Consider the following 16,603-nt stretch of genomic DNA (forward strand, 5'->3'; position numbering starts at 1 on the left):
ATATAAATTAGGAGAAAAGGTTTTATCGTATGAAAACATGGTGATAATTAATTTTTTAATAGTGCCTTGTAATCTGCTTTATTTAACAACTACCACACAATGATTTTCATTCGTTTCATGTGCCATTTTTAAAAATGTTCGAACCCTTTTTTTCAAATGATTTTGTATAAAAAATACACAGCGCTCGTTTTTTTTTGTATTTGCCTTCTTTTTATCATTTTATCTCTTTTTATTTTTTTCATTTTTTTTTTCATTTTTTTTTTGTTTTTTTATTTCATTTTCTTTTCTTTTTTTGTTAAAACGAATTTTTTCCGCCAATTATTAATTTTCGATCTATTTTTAACACATTACATTCGTGCTAGTATTATTATATAGTATTAAATTGCGCATAATTTATATCATTCGAAAGGATGCATGATATATTCGTATCACCTGAACAATGGAAAAACATGACAATATTTTTTATATCAAATCTTAATGAGGAATATTACGATTATATTCAATAATAGTAATTAATGTTACTAATATTCGAATTAAATGCGACGACAGATATTTACTGTACATTAGTCCTGGACGACTTTTATCGTTTTCCCAGGCGTGTAATTTTATATTGACCTTTGTAACCACTTGTATATATTTTGCGTAGCGTTTTTTCTATCGATATTTATTAAAACATTTTTATATTACATCGTTGGTTGTCTTCCTCGTTTTCTCTTCTCTTTTGTTTATATATATATATATATATATATATATATATATATATTTATTTATTGGACATGCGTGGATACACTCGTCGCATCGTCGTGACAAACCCTCATTCTTAAATCCAACATTTTCAAAGCTATTAAAAACTTCATAAGATATAATGATTAGCGAGTACAAGGAATATATGTATGTATGAACCATTGAAAAAACCCATTTAAATTATTTAAGCCAAGAGGGAGAATGGGGAATCATTTCTGTGATTTTACAATTGAAAATATTATCGTCTATTATCATTTAGGCGATAACACATTTGGAACCTGGCGTGATATTTTCTCGATAAAGTTGACAATAACAAATTCTTCGATAGGATATTCTTATTATTTCTCTTTCAACACGTATGTATGTAGCGACGAGTCCCGAACATCGGATAAAACGCGTCAGGTACAACTTTTTATTGTTTAACATACTTTACCGAGTCAATAATTTGTTTATCTCTGTTAAAAATTACGATCGTGTTTAGTCTGTTCGATCGCGTACCGTCTGTCTGTCTCTCTCTCTCTCTCTCTCTTGCTTCTCCCTTTTTGTTTTTTTTTTGTTTTTAGTTAAACATTTCGGTAAGAGCACTTATACATTTAATACATCATTTCGTTACTCCTCCATTTTCGAAAAATTCGTTTTTAACGCTCTCGGTACATGTAACATTTCATTTTTTTTTTCTTTTTGTTATTCCCTTTTATCTTCGCCTATAGGTCCTTAGAAAAAAGTAAAAATAACAAAAAAGGAAAAAAAAAATTTAAATACACTTAGTTACATCCAGTGTATCATTGTGTAAATCGATATTCGATATAGTTCGAAACGTCTGATAACAATTTCGGAATAACAGCGCTATAATTATGAAACAGAGATATCAGATATCGCAGAATTTACGTGGGTTTAACAAACGATATACAAACGATCGACTCTCTAAAATATTTAGATTTGCTTTTTCATTGAATAGATAAAGGATTAAATATAAATTGAACCAGAAATATATATTAATTGCGTAAGAGATGTTCTTTTTCCGTCGACGCACATTTCATTACAAGAAAATCTTTATACCATCGTATAATCTCTTTTCGTTCTTCGTGGTTCGTAAAAGAAGAAAAAAAAAAAAGAAATTACGTTCGTTTCTTTTTTTTTTACACATTACAAGGTAAACAATGATCACGACGAATAACAAGGTATGTATTATGTATGTAGTGGGTATGTATGTAAGTTTCTTTTTATTTTCTTTTTTATTTCTCCTTTTCTCGGCAAAACTCGCACCAAAAGTTTTCATCGATTGCACAATACAACACGTACAACATATACGTGAATCGATTTTAATTAATCTTACGAATTTAAGAAAGCATAAAAGTGGAAACGCGCTGACATTGCACGATTTTCTCGGTGGCGTTTCACCAACCGATGACGACGAAAGCTTTTTAATGTATTATAAAATAAGAAATAAAAATAAACTTAATGAAAGATGGTTTACACATTAAATAATAATAATAATAATAATAATAATAATAATAATAATAATAATAATAATATAATAGATAATATAATATAATATAATATAATATAATAATAATAATAATAATAATCAATCGGAGGACAAGATGTCATCGGTGTGTATAAAAAACGTGCGACATCGACTGAATAGTCGATAGAACTAATCGCGACAATCATCACGATGATCTTTTTGCGATCTCACTTTTGAAATCATTACGTCATCAAACTCGCGGGCGTCTCGGGTATACAATTTGTGCGTAGGCTTACGTACATATATACATATAAACTCATTAATCATTCGGTTTAATGGACGCGTTCTCCTTTTAAAAAAAAAGTTTATGACTCATCGTTACCGAAAAGACAACAACAACAAGAACAATAATAATATATAGTAATAGTAATAAGTATAATAATATTAATACTACGTAATAAAATACTAACATTAATACTAATAATAAAACAATATATATATATATATATATAATGATAATAATAATCATAATTATAATAATTATATAATAATAGATAGAATAATAAGGATAATTTTATTCCCGAATATGTCAAAAATCTTTTTCCCCTTTAATGTGTTTGTAAAAAAGTTCTGGAAAGAGACTTGTTAGTTAATGAAATAACGTCCCTTTATTTATTTATCATTAAAACAAGCCAAAAGGAAGAAGATAAAAAGTTAGGGACTTTAGAAAAATTGTTATATCGTATACGTTGGGACTTGAATCTTCCATAGATGGGTACGACGACGACATTAACAAGAAATGTTGACGACAAAAACGACCACGATGGCGACGATAGCAACGACGACGACGATGACGACGACGACGACGATGACGACGACGATGACGACAACAACGACGACAACGACGACGACGACGACGACGACAACGACGACGACGATGACGACGATGAAGATGACGACGACGATGAAAATGACGACGACGATGACGACGATGATGAAAATGATGATAACGACGACGACGACGACGACGACGACGACGACGACGAGGACAACGACGAAGACGACGACGACGACGACGACGAAGATGGGACGAGGAAGAATAATATTTAAATTGTATTTGCACCTTACTCAAGATCTGTTGAATAGATAAAGTCAGGTACAACCAAGTTGATGGACAAAGAAGGGAGAGAGAAAAAGAGAAAGAGTGAGAGAAAAATAGATAGAACCGTACTTGTTTCGAAGAACAATATATGTATATGTGTATATATATATATATATATATATATATATATATGTATATATATATATATGTAACACCCACAAAAAAGAAAATCACGAAAAGAGAAAAAAAGAAAGAACGAAAAGTATTTGAATGACCACAAAAACAAAGAAATCGTTCGGTAGTCGTATTAGAATTCTTTACTATATTTATACAGTATGTTTTGTATATTTCCTTTTTTTTTTTCTTTCGTCTCCTTGCGTAAACGTTTATGTCGGCACGTGTGTGTGTATTCGTGCGTGGGTGGGTGCATGGGTGTGTATGTATGTATGTACGTACGTATGTATGTATGTATGTATGTATGTTATTAATCCTTTCTTCTTCAAATATAGTGTATGCGATGGACCAATGACAGAATTGATATCTTACTTGTCTCCCAGCTCAAGAAAAAAAAGAAAAAAAAGAAAAAAAAAGAAAAAAAAAGAAGAAAAAAGAATTAAAATTCATCTTAACCATTTAATATGATAATTATATCGTATTCTATTTCCGGTAGAGAGGTCGATATGCCTGGGCTCTTTTTGTTTCTTTCCTTTTTCTTTTTTCTTTTTCGTTCTGTTGAAACAACAATGAGAAGTCGCAGAAATGTTACAAAAAAACCAATTCGTTCGTTCGCAAGCAAGATGAATACGGTACCGGCACATAAAAATTGTCTCGCGTCACGTTTTTATTAATTTCTTTTTTTTTTCTGTTCCGGGAATAAGTTTTCCTTTTCTTTTTATTTTTTTCGATTGTTTATTTTTTTGACCGTTGAAACAAACAGAAAGACAAGACAACAAGAGGAAGGTTTCTTCGATTGAAGGACCTATATATATATATATATATATATATATATATATATATATATATATATTGGATTTTTTTTCGAGAACAATAATACAAGTCATTCGTTTTGCTGTATCATTTTTTTCTTTTTTTTTCTTTTTTTTTTTCATTATTAATTTTGATTATCTAATTTCTTATGTACAATGCGATTAAAACAGGACTGAAGAACGAAAAAGTATCTTGTACTTTTCTCTCTCCGTCCTAACAATTCACTCTCTTTTTCTTTTTTTTTTTGGTTTTCTTTTTCCTTTTTTGTGCGTTCAACGGTCAAGATATATAACATAAATTTTTCAATGTATATATGTACATATGTTTGTATAAATAGGGTGTTCCATAATTCTGTGTGGTACAACCAGGAATCGGATGGATTTAACATATAAAGAAATAAATCGAAAGTTTTGGAATAAAAATTTTTCATACGATGCTTTATTTTCACATAAAAAAATATATATATAAAAAAATAAGAAAAATAAAAAGAAATTAATTTTTTTTGAAATCCAAATTATATCTAAGAGAATTGATCAATCCGATAACGATGAAACCACGCTTACGATTCTGGCACATACAAAGTACAAGCCTATATATATTTCTATCGATTACCTAATAGCAGTATCTCTTTCAAAATTTCCACAATTTGTTAACAAACGAAATATTCGAATTATTATAGAAAATCTATTCTTTGCACATACATACATACAGTAGATTAAACTGTAATGTAATTGTAAATTATCAGACGTCTGCTTGTATCACCGATTTTAGGAACACCCTGTATATATACAAATACGTGAACAAATAAGATTTTTTAGAATTTATTTGAAAAACAAAAAGTGTGTACACCGATAATCAATAACAGCATATCAATTGATTTCACGTCGATAGGAGAAGGTTCGATATCCCATCAATCTTATTCTATTGTATGAAAGAAAAGAATATAATTATATATCAGAAATATTGATAATCAATCGAAATATAGCGATATCTGTTTCGAATATGCGAAATTAAGTTATCGAAAATATTGCACTATGAAGCCGACATAAATCAATGGGTTGCTGCTAAGCATGGTTTTCAATTCATTTTTATAGATATTGCTTTTTTTACAATGCTTGATCATAACTACGATTTACGAATTGAAAACTATGCTTCTAATAAAATCGGCTATTCGTCCGTATGCCTTTGATAATAAATATAAAAATTTAATACGTACAATCTCTGTACGTATAGATACAAGATACAAGATGAATCTTCTCTTACCGACGGTTATAAAATTGACTAGCGCGTTTTTATCGACTGTCGGTATACATCGATTTTTCGAATTTCTCAGATAAAAATGATCGTCTCGTTTTGTTTCTATTTTTTTCTTTTCTTTTTTATGTTTCCATTTTACACATAAAGCTATTCGACCTCTTCGAATTATAAACAGATTATTTTGCCTTGCACGCTTCATAAAAAATTTGAAGATTTAATCGCTTAAAATATCCCACGAGGCTGTTAAAGAACACATTACGATCCTTCGAACTTTTCGAAAACACTCAAAAACGCTGTTCTTTTTTTTTCTTTCTCTCGCAACTCAACATTAATTCGATTGCGCTAATTCATTCGTAATTTCAAAACAAAAGTCGTATTAATCGACTCAATTTCATATAATAAGTGGTCCAGTAACTATTTTTTGTAATCCATCGCGAGTCTCCAACCATAATACCGTAATGTAGAAAAATGAATATATTTTTTGTTTGTTTGTTTTTTCTTTTTTTTTTTTTGCTTTGTTTTGTTTCTCAATAACTCTCTGTTAATTACACAATTCATTTAAATCGATGTCTTTATAAGTCCCCATTTCAATGTGTCGACGTAAAATACGTCTTTCCACTAATACAAATACATCTCGACATGTTGTAAACTATCAACTACGTTAAAAGTATAAGAATTCAGATTTGGTGAAGAGTAAATAATAATTATCTATCATATAGTAAATATACACTGCAACGTGAACGCGTCTTACGCGATTCTTTTAAACACGAGCACCGTTCGTGGCAATGGCAGTGATTGTTATGAAAGATTCGAGGTAATTTAAGATTATATCAATTCTTAGATATAAACGAGTGACCAAAAGTGATAAGAATATTTTATTTTGGAGGTCGTAGAGGAAAGAAAGAGAGAGAGAGAGAGAGAGAGAGAGAGAGAAGGAAAGAAAGAGGGGGAGAAAAAACAAAAAGAAAAAAGAGAAAAGAGAGAAAAAACAAATAGGAAGACGTTTTATATGAAAGTACGGTCAAGAGGTCAAGAACGATCAAGAACGATCAAGAACGAATAATTTCTTAACGAGCACAGCCAAGGAACGGAATGCTTTAGTAAATAGTTGCGATATACGCGTTCACGTTGCAACAAGTTATCCACGATCTTTGATAAAAATAATGTATATGCATAAATCAAATTTATACATTTTTAATTAAGACTTATTAAGAGGAAATAAGTGCATTACTTTTTTTTATTATTACTTTTTTCTTCTTCATCTTCTTCGCTCTAAAGTGTAAATACGTTAATGTGGCTAAATCATATGTGGCACCACTGTGTGTTAGCGATCTCAATTTTTTACTATGTTATATCGATCGCAGTGCAAATTCATTTGGATAAATGTAGTTTTGAAAATAAACTATAAAAACTATGATCAATGTGCTACCTTTTACATATAAGACTCTCTCATGAATCTGTGGATTCAACAATGAGGCAAGGGATTACAATTCAGGGCACTTCTTTTCTCTGCCTGTCTTTATATAGGCGCTGGACCATTCTGTATGCTATTTTTTAAACAGCAAAGATTCAGCGTAAATGTACAGATATTGTACTTCTAGATCTCATCGATCTACAGATAGGAGATCGATAATTCACGGATCGCTCACGCAATTAATTTTTTTTTACCCTATATATTTTCTTTTTTTTTTTTTCTTTTTTTCTTCCTTCTTCCTTTCCTGCCTTAATATCTGTTTTACAGAATGCATACAAATCCCAGACATATATATTTGTACATAGCTATCATATCCAATGGAAAGTGTACAATAAACTCAAATGAATCACGTATGGTTCAGTCACAACATCAAAAATAGACTATTGCAAGAGTGCATTAGCATGTGACACCCTGTAGATAGTTATTACTCAACCAAGGTACCATTTTTTCCATACTATCCGTGACTTTCTTCTCTTCCGAGGAGTCTGAGACGTAGACGATATGTACAAATTTTGCATGATATCACAATATCATTCTCTAAGTCTCGGAGTTAGTTTTCGAAATGCGAATTGCCGCATCGTAATATAAGTCATTGATCCCGTATCGTTAGACTATAATATAACGCAGCATTTGGTACATTCATCGTGAATCTTGAGATCATATATATTACATTGTAAATTGATTGCAATTTTAAAGAGTGTACCACACGTACATATTGCCTACGATACAGACTCTGCTGTAAATATGGCATAAGAAAAACAATAACATGTTAATCTTACGCTCGCCCACGTGGTTTTTTCCGTGGTGCTGCTTCTTCGTTTGACAGAATACTCGCTGAAGCAGCTACGCGTTTGGGACGTCCCGCAGTACTACTGCCTTGCTGTGTGTTTTGAGCTGACCCTACAGATTTATCATCATCCTTTTTTGAACATACCGAACATTCCTTAGCGCGTTTTTCACGAGATATAATGTATATATATTTTTTATATATATATATATATATATATAACAAAAATATCTTCTTAGCGGCTATATATATATATATATATACATACACATACATATACACATATATATGTATATATATATACAGAATAGTTCACATTACTAGAACCACTTCGATATCTCTATAAATATTAATTTTAACAAAAAAGTCTGAGACGTACGTCGTATTATTCAAAGTAGGATTAAAAAGGAAAAGAAAAAAGAAGAAGAAAAAAAAAAAAGGAACAGAAAAGCTACGTTAAATACTATAAATTCAAAGTTATCTACATTCGACTTATTTTAATTGTGTCATGCAGTTTTGGTAAGACGAAAAAAGAAAATACATAAAAAAGGAAACACAAAGCTCTCCATAAATTTTGATCATCTACGTGCAAACGCGACGCGATTGACGACGAGGAAAAGTTGGCAGATGGTCTTAAGCGCCGGTGTCCTTGAAAATTTCAAAATTATTTGAGAAGAAGGAACATGAATATTTCAGGTTGAAAATGTGTTGCCACATGATAGCCAAGCGTGGGGTCAAGTACCTCCATTCCTAATGTTGTATATAGACATTTGTCAGACTGGATGGTTTAGTGATCCAAAACAGTCGCTCGAAATACAAAAGACCCGAATTCGAATCATTCGTGATCCAGAATCTATTCTCCCGAGGGCCCAAATCTTTACGCGAATCCAGGAAGAAAGGTCCGCGATGGAGGCTAAATTCGTCTCACGCTTGTTAGTCGTGCAGTAACAACAATAAGAAATAATTAACTTGAATCTAATGGCGTAAGTATTTATGTATGTACAAACATTATTTAAAAACCGCAATGAGTGGATTCCTTTATATTCACAATAATCTTTTCTTTATTTTATTCATCGCATCGATAAGGTGGTCAATTAAATTTTATACCATGATTAATGAACCTGAATAATGAAATCTATATAAATCGGATAAAAATGATCTCATAGTTACGGTACTTAATATAGTCCATTGTTTTTTCAATTTTTCTGTCTATACTTTTTGTTATATTTAAAAGAAGAAAGAAAGAAAGAAAGAAAAAAAAAGTCGAGTTACATTTAAATCAGTATTTTTGTGTCGGTCTGAATAGACGTTGACACGCATAAGCTAACACTAATAATGATTAAAATATTATAGTTAAAATAATTAAGAGATTATTCCTAGATAATTTTTATTTTAATTCCATTGCATATGAAATTTTGTACGGATTAATTTAATTTTTGAAATGCTCGCTATTTTAAAGCTATTAAAGTTTAAGTTAAACCGAAATTATTTATAGATTTTCGTTCCAAGTAAATTTATTCTTTAATATAAATTTCAAGTCAATCTATGCAATCGTTTGGACGGTAGATCAGGCATACACAAAGGACAAACGCACGCTCACACATACATACACACATTTAAATTTAGATACGAAACACAAAGATCCAAAAGGGTTCTTGGATATTTCATAGTTTAAGAATTACACTTTTCGTTATATAAAGAGCATATGGAATTCGTTGTGATTCTGCCTAAGAACTAAAGAATACCTTGCAATTTTTATAACCAGAAACACAATAAAAATATTTAAAATAATACATTATTTTGGCCCCCTTCGTGATAATATAACAAATAGTATCAGACTTTTTCGTTAAATTTAATATTAACAGAGATATCGAATGATTCCAGTATACAGATTACTCTGTATATGCGTATAATATATACATATACATATACATATACGTATACATATACATATACATATATATATGTATACAGGTTATTTCGAAATTTCTATTACAAACTCCTAGAACTTGTAGAGAGAATTGAAAAGATAAAGTTTTTAATAAAAATGTCTGGAAACGTACCGTTCTACGAGTTAAATAAAATCAAATCTTTCACTTACGTAAGATCGAAGAGCACTCATTGCCGATGTAAATTCCAATTCCAATAAGAAAATGTTTTCCATACGGAAAGGATGTTTTAAGCAATGCCATTTTATGAAACAGATGTTATTCTTGTTTTGTAGTTAAAGACATTTGTTAGGCATGATCTATTACAAGAGCTGTTCGATATGGCGATCATCAATTTCGTTGCATCGTATTTGTGAATTATGTTCCGATACGATAAGCACTCGTTTTATGAGCTCACATGACAAAACAACATATAAAACATCCTTTCCATTGAGAAAAACTGGAAACATTTGTTTTATTGAAATAAAAATTCACACGTCAGCAACGTTTTTTGAGCCAGTAGAAGCGAGAAATTTAAAGACTTTATTTGACTTTGTTTCACTTTTATAGCACGGTACGTTTCCGTACGTGGATTCCTATTGAAAACTTTACCTACTCAGTTCTCGGTTGCAAATCCTACAAGTTTTTAATAGAAATTTTTAAACATCCCGTATATAATATTTTATTCGTAGCTACAGAAACGTCAGAAACTTAACTAACGGATTTTAATGAACTCACTTACCACGAAGCTTCGTCCTTGGTACACCACTCGTGTTGTTGTTGCTCTGTTGTTGTTGCTGCTGCTGCTGTTGTTGCTGCTGCTGTTGTTGCTGTTGTTGTTGCTGCTGCTGCTGCTTCGTGGTTTTCTTCGCATCGATCTTTTTAGGGTCTGCACCATTATTTTTAGCTGAATCAATGGGAGTCGTCGGCGTAGCGGCGCTATTTACGGGTACTGCTGCTGCAGTAGCAGTAGCAGTAGCAGTGGCTGCAGCAGTGCCACCGGCGGACTCGCTACCCGTACTGTTCCCAGATTTTGTGCTTCTATTTAATGCCCTTTCCGCTCTGCTCGATCCTTTTGCAACCGATTTTGCGATCGCTAACGCTTTGTTTACCGATCCCTTTTTAGAACGTCCCGTTTTCGACGACTTCTTTTCATCCTTCGACTCGTCCTCGGATCCTTCGTCTTCGGAGGAACTTGCCGAACGTTTCGATTTTTTTCGTTGGCCTTGTTTCTGCTTGTACGGGCCGTGACCTCTTCTTCTCTTCAATTGTGACTCATCTTTGTAAAGAGACAAATCGACTGGAAGAGAGCACATATTCGTTTAAAAGGCAAATAAAATATTTGGCTGCAATGACGATTGAAATTTTATCAGAATCGATATTAAATACTTACGTCCATCTGGATGTTCTTCCGTTACTCTAGGCTTTTCAGACACTCCGGCCTCCACATCGATCGCTCGTTTTAATATATTTTCTGTACGTAATAACTCTATCTTCGTTAATTGAAATTTATTTTTATCGATTTTATTCAAATTTAGGTTCGTTAATATACAATCGAAATCTGAAAAATAAGAAAGAACATCTTTCCTCTATTCTACTCTCTGTTGTTATACGTATAGTCAGATGCACGTACAATCTATTAATTTTAATAAAATGATACGAATGAGCGAAACATCTAGCTTGATATATTTTTAATATAAATTAACGAAAGAATCAATCTAAATTACCTATAAAGTCGTAAAAATCTGGAGAATAAATTTCACCATTATTTTTATCTTGCGATAACCAACGTATGCGAATACGCCTGCTCGATTTATAAATATTTTGCATCGCTTGACAAACGTAAAAACTCCCTTCTGCGTTTCTCACAGCCAGGAATTCATTTCTAAAAGAAACATTTGTCAACATGTTTCATGAGTTAAAGAATTGGTATTTCGATATATATAAAAAGATTTGTATAAATATTTGTGTATGAAGTTCGCATTATATCGTCACCCTTCCATATCAATTAAAATTACTTACTTGTAGAATACTATTAGCTTGTCATCCGCAGCTTTCGTCGCAGGAGACTTGTTTAAACTTTTGACAAGCAACGCAATTTCTGGCAAAGGACTTTGATAAGGTTGCGTTTGGACGCGATTTCTCTTAGGTTTACTTGCCCCGTCTGGAGTCGCGGATATTCCTTTCAAATCTTTCAATTCTCTAGATTTTCGTTTATTAGCTTTTGGCGAAGCTGTAACTTTCGTTTCGGGTTTTGAAGAATTATTTGATGGTTGTACGGGTGGACTATCTCCACTCAATTTTGCACTCTGATTCGTTGGTTTGTTTTTTTGAACTTCTGGTTTTACTTGAGCATCTTCAGTTTTATGCGTCGATAACTTTGTTTGTAGAGAAGCATTAACTGGCACACCTTCAGCTTCTTTAGAGCCATTATTTACAGTAGTTTTCTTTTCTTCAACTTTGTTTTGTCCTTGAGGACATATCGCTAGAAAAATATTAAGATCTGATTAAAGATTATATTTGATCAAAAATAAATAAAGGATATTCTGTAATAAGCGAACAAACAAAAACGATATAATATTATCGTCAACCTGAAAATTCTAAGGCATGAGGGATCGTTTCTGGTTCTACTGGAGTTTCTCGTTGTTCGTCTTGGGTCGGATTTTCAGGACTCAAGTTGTTATTTCTATTTGGTTCACTAGGCTTTACAGGAGCAGGTACATTTTGCTCTGTTTCCACCTTTATAGTTTCTACGCCGTTTGGTATAAGCTTATCCGATTCTGACTCCTTTTCAGAATTGTTACTTATATAAGGTGGTGTTTGGTAAACCGATGGTCTGTGATCCTGTACCAAACTGAGAGGCTGACTTGGCGGTTGCAACGTAACATAGCTTAAACCTGTTCCTGTTAAAGGTTTCATAGATCCTGATTCAGTCCCAGGAACTACTTTTTGAGCCATAGCATTCATTGGAAGCATGGAGTGAGTAGTCGAAGTCGGGGATGTCCCTACTCCAGATATCGATGACTTTACAGCAGATGCACTCATTCTCCACTACTTGACACTTCTACTAAAGCTTTAGGAAAAATCAAAAATATGTTCATTATATTATGACAGGATTTGTTATTGTAAATATCAAAGAAACAAAGAAAGAAAATACATATTCGTGCCAAAAATATCATTCTGATCTATTAATATCTTGAAAACTTTGAAGAAGGTCATATACTGATCGTCGACTATAATGATTTACTATTATATTTAAATCACAAAGATTATTCACAATATAAAAGACGGATTGATTTTTCTACTATCAATTAAATATATGTTTTTAATCACATAATACACTATATGATAAAGAAAACAATGCACTCTGGTAATATCAAAAAATAAGAATCAGAGTAGACAAAAATAATAATAATAATAATAATAATAATAATAATAATAATAATAATAATAATAAAAGAATTTTCATATGAAGATAAAGAAGAAAAAAAATCAAGGAATAAGTGAGATAGAGTGAAAGAAAGCGATTGATAGAGAAGGAGAGAGAGAGAGAGAGAGAGAGAGAGAGAGAGAGAGAGAGAGAGAGAGAGAGAGAAAAGGCAAGAGGAGCAGGGTGGCGGGCGGAAAATGGAAAGGGGGGAGGGGGGTAATTAGAGGGGTAAACATAAACACGAACGATGTTTCCAAGTTCCAACGAATGGGCGAGAAAGTCGAGAAACTGTATGTATGTATCTTGTTTTGCACTCATACGCGTATTTACCTCGGTGCAATCAAGTCCTGAATATGGATAGATTCCCGTACTAAACTTGTCGGAAGGTTGACCGCTGCGCGCTTTAACACACGGTTAACTCATCTTCCCACACATTTCTCTCGCGCGTGAACGCTCTCCCGCGTATATCATCTCATTCACCGTACGCACGGCATCGCAAGGATCACAACGAAATGCACTTAAAACACTGGATGTTACAAACAAAACCGTGAAAGGGGTTCCGCGCTCCAGAAAGCCGTGGTTTTACCCGCACGAAAAAAACAGGAATGCCAGTCGTTAGATGGCGTCGGTTTCCTGACGCCATATGTAATGCGACGTTTGCACCGTACACGTATACTCATTGGTAGAAAATGGATACTAGTTGGAAACTTATAAATTCCTCTAACTTCGCCTTTAAGCTGATCGTTCCTTATTATCAAAAATAATAAGAATTTCTTGAAAAGTTTTTAAGTGATTCTTATCGTATTTGGGATATTATTTTTGTCTAGTGAAATTAAAAAAGAAACAACATGATATCAATTAATATTTTCTTAATGGACGAGTCATTAAGATGTATTATCAACGTGAATGTATAATTGATAAATATTGGTCAAAAGTAAATTTAATTTTAATTTCAATCGAGGTTTGCCTCGTATCAAGCGTTTGTAGTCTAATTATAGATACTCGTTGATTGGTTCATCTTGAAAAGTCTAGTCGTAAGTGCATTTGATTGGTTTTTCTCGACAATCGATTACAATCGATTGCATTCGATCTGATTCGATTGAGTTAACGATGTGTTGATCCATGGATTCGCAAAGACGTTATGATCATAAGTAAGAAACGGTTATATTATTTAAAGCATAAAACTCTTGACTAGTTTATACGCACAAAGTGAATAATTAATAGGTTTCATAATTAAAGTTTCGTAATTAATATCGCATCTTGAAATGCCAGAATTACGTTGGCTTTATTACATTATTTCCAAATAAAATTGAGTTATTTCTACGATTCTATGTGTTATTAAAAAAGTTTTCTAAAAGGTGAATATTCTTGCAGGTAATAATGGTAATAAATCATCGTTGTTCTTTCAAATAACTTGTTTTTTCAATGAAATCGTTTAAACTTGGTTATGTTTATATCTGGTATATAGAGTTTTGATGTATCGCATGTAACCTTTGTATGGGCAAATTTTTTAGTCGTCTTACGTTTTTTAAAGATTTAGATATTTGTATTTGTCATTTACGTTTGTATAAAAAGTGTTGGTGAACAAATAATATAATAAGTAAAATAAACTGAGAATGAAGAGTAACAAATTCATGAATCGACAGGTCAAAATGAATATACCACCGATTCAACAACCTGGAACAATGGCAGTAAATCAGATGAATCAATCGGTAAATCCTCAAATACCTCAGAATCAACAGCAAGCTCAGCAGGCGCAACAACAGCAAGCGCAGCAACAGCAGCAGCAACAACAGCAACAAGCGCAGGAAAAATTGGATAATATTTCTAAAGTAAAATCTTTAGTCGGACCGTTGAGGGATTCTTTAGCTATAGCCCTTAAGACTGCAGCTCAGACGTTGCATCAAAACAGTTTGGTAGATGTCGGATCTTTGAAAGGCATAGATCAACCAGATCATCGATTCAATAAAAATATGGAGGAATTTTATTCTATATGCGATCAAATTGAATTACATTTGAAAACATCTATAGAATGTTTATCACAAAACTCTAGTTCCGTTAGATATCTACCGATGTCCGTTATACCAACGCGCACCGATACAGTAGGAGCTCAAGAAGGACCAGCTTTAACATATCCGCAATTTTTAATGACGGTGCGCTCGCAAGTGGCGTACGCCAAAGAGATACACGATACTTTGGTTTCTGCTGCACATACGATTGCACCAGGGGAATGAACTCTTGATACGTACGAGGGATTTATTTCTAATACATTCTGTCGTTGAGTCATAAAGAAACGTTAAAAATAGCAACAGTGTCAATATCAGTCAATACTCGTTAAAATTTTTTAATCGGTTATATTCAATTTATGTTTTGTCCTAATTAAGGAAAGAATAAGTCGTAATAAATGGAACGATACGATTATTCTACGACACGTTCCGTAAAAGTTGTTAATAGGAAATGTCAATGCAGGCGTCACGTGCACCGATGTAAATATATTCGTATATGTATGTATGTGTGTATGTATGTATATTAATAAGAAGAAATTTCGTAATTGTATTCTATAGAGAGTAGTTGGAAAAACATTAGCGATCCTAAAGTACAGTATATACCATATTTTACGTATTATGTAAAAAACAGAATTGGAATTCGGCGTAAAAAGGAAATCTGGCAGAAGAAAGTATACTTTTGTTTTTTGTAAAAAAGATATTTAAAGATATTAGGAATAGTAGAGTAATATGAAAGGTAGAGATTCTTTGTAAATATTTGGAAGACTGAACAATAATAATATATCGTACTTGCAACATACTTAAGGTTTTCTACTTCTTTCTATTTAAGATAATCGTAAAACGTTAAGATAATCCAATATCGGGTATCGCTCTAATAAAATTGCGTTCCGTACGAAAAATACAAATATAATCGTTTTGATTAGAACAGAAAGATTCAATATATACTACTCGTAGAAGAAAAGTCAAAGTTTTGCCTGTGGAGGGACCTTTAATAGTATCTGGATCGGTCGAAGGTAAAACGTAGGAAGAAAATCGATGGAAGAGGAGATACGGAATCGACGGTAGAGAAAAGCAGCGTTCTCGTAAAAGAGCGGCTGTTATCCGTCGCTCGTGGTATCAATCGTAGGCTAGCACGTATTCAAAGAGCAAGGGAGGCCAGAGGGGGGACGGAAAGGCGTGCAGGAAGCGCTACTGTCAGTTGGATTGGTGTTTTGCCGCGGCGCGCCGTGCAATCATTCGAAAAGGAAGGACCACCTCTGTTCACCATATTTGGCAAACTTGCCCTAATATGGTAACGTCTACTTCTAAATATGGCAGCCGGGGACGCCCTCTCGGCGTTCCGTGTAACGCTCCGCGGGACGGAATTGAGATCGAATATCGCGATCGATAGACGTAGAATCTGCGAGATGTCGACGGATAA

At 32.8% G+C, this 16,603-nt stretch overlaps 2 protein-coding genes across 7 annotated transcripts in view; one reads left to right on the forward strand and one right to left on the reverse strand.

Annotated features, from left to right (window-relative positions):
* LOC122631219 (AF4/FMR2 family member lilli-like) overlaps nt 1-13,811 on the reverse strand; it is a 20,029-nt gene extending 6,218 nt beyond the window's left edge. The window contains exons 1-7 of one of the 3 annotated variants that reach the window (XM_043816624.1): nt 13,508-13,811; nt 12,339-12,820; nt 11,770-12,232; nt 11,475-11,632; nt 11,141-11,308; nt 10,490-11,047; nt 3,609-7,932 (exon numbers count right to left, since the gene is read on the reverse strand). In XM_043816624.1, the coding sequence (XP_043672559.1) occupies nt 7,808-7,932; nt 10,490-11,047; nt 11,141-11,308; nt 11,475-11,632; nt 11,770-12,232; nt 12,339-12,792 (1,926 nt within the window). In that variant the 5' untranslated portion in view covers nt 12,793-12,820; nt 13,508-13,811 and the 3' untranslated portion in view covers nt 3,609-7,807. Of the gene's footprint in view, nt 1-3,608; nt 7,952-10,489; nt 11,048-11,140; nt 11,309-11,474; nt 11,633-11,769; nt 12,233-12,338; nt 12,821-13,507 lie in introns of those variants that run through there. The other 2 variants (XM_043816627.1, XM_043816626.1) reach the window with 2 other exon arrangements.
* A 368-nt stretch (nt 13,812-14,179) lies between these two features.
* Nucleotides 14,180-15,982, forward strand: LOC122631222 (mediator of RNA polymerase II transcription subunit 29). Of its 4 annotated transcripts, none has more exons than XM_043816635.1 (2): nt 14,180-14,328; nt 14,824-15,982. In XM_043816635.1, the coding sequence occupies exon 2, from the start codon at nt 14,830-14,832 to the stop codon at nt 15,409-15,411; it is 582 nt and encodes a 193-aa protein (XP_043672570.1). In that variant the 5' UTR covers nt 14,180-14,328; nt 14,824-14,829; the 3' UTR covers nt 15,412-15,982. The 4 variants fall into 4 exon arrangements, with proteins under 4 accessions (XP_043672570.1, XP_043672566.1, XP_043672568.1 ...); XM_043816631.1 differs by having other exon boundaries at nt 14,236-14,560; XM_043816633.1 differs by having other exon boundaries at nt 14,238-14,551.
* Nucleotides 15,983-16,603: the final 621 nt, after the last annotated feature.

Source organism: Vespula pensylvanica, chromosome 8 (assembly GCF_014466175.1).
Source record: "Vespula pensylvanica isolate Volc-1 chromosome 8, ASM1446617v1, whole genome shotgun sequence".
Classification (NCBI taxonomy): domain Eukaryota; kingdom Metazoa; phylum Arthropoda; class Insecta; order Hymenoptera; family Vespidae; genus Vespula; species Vespula pensylvanica.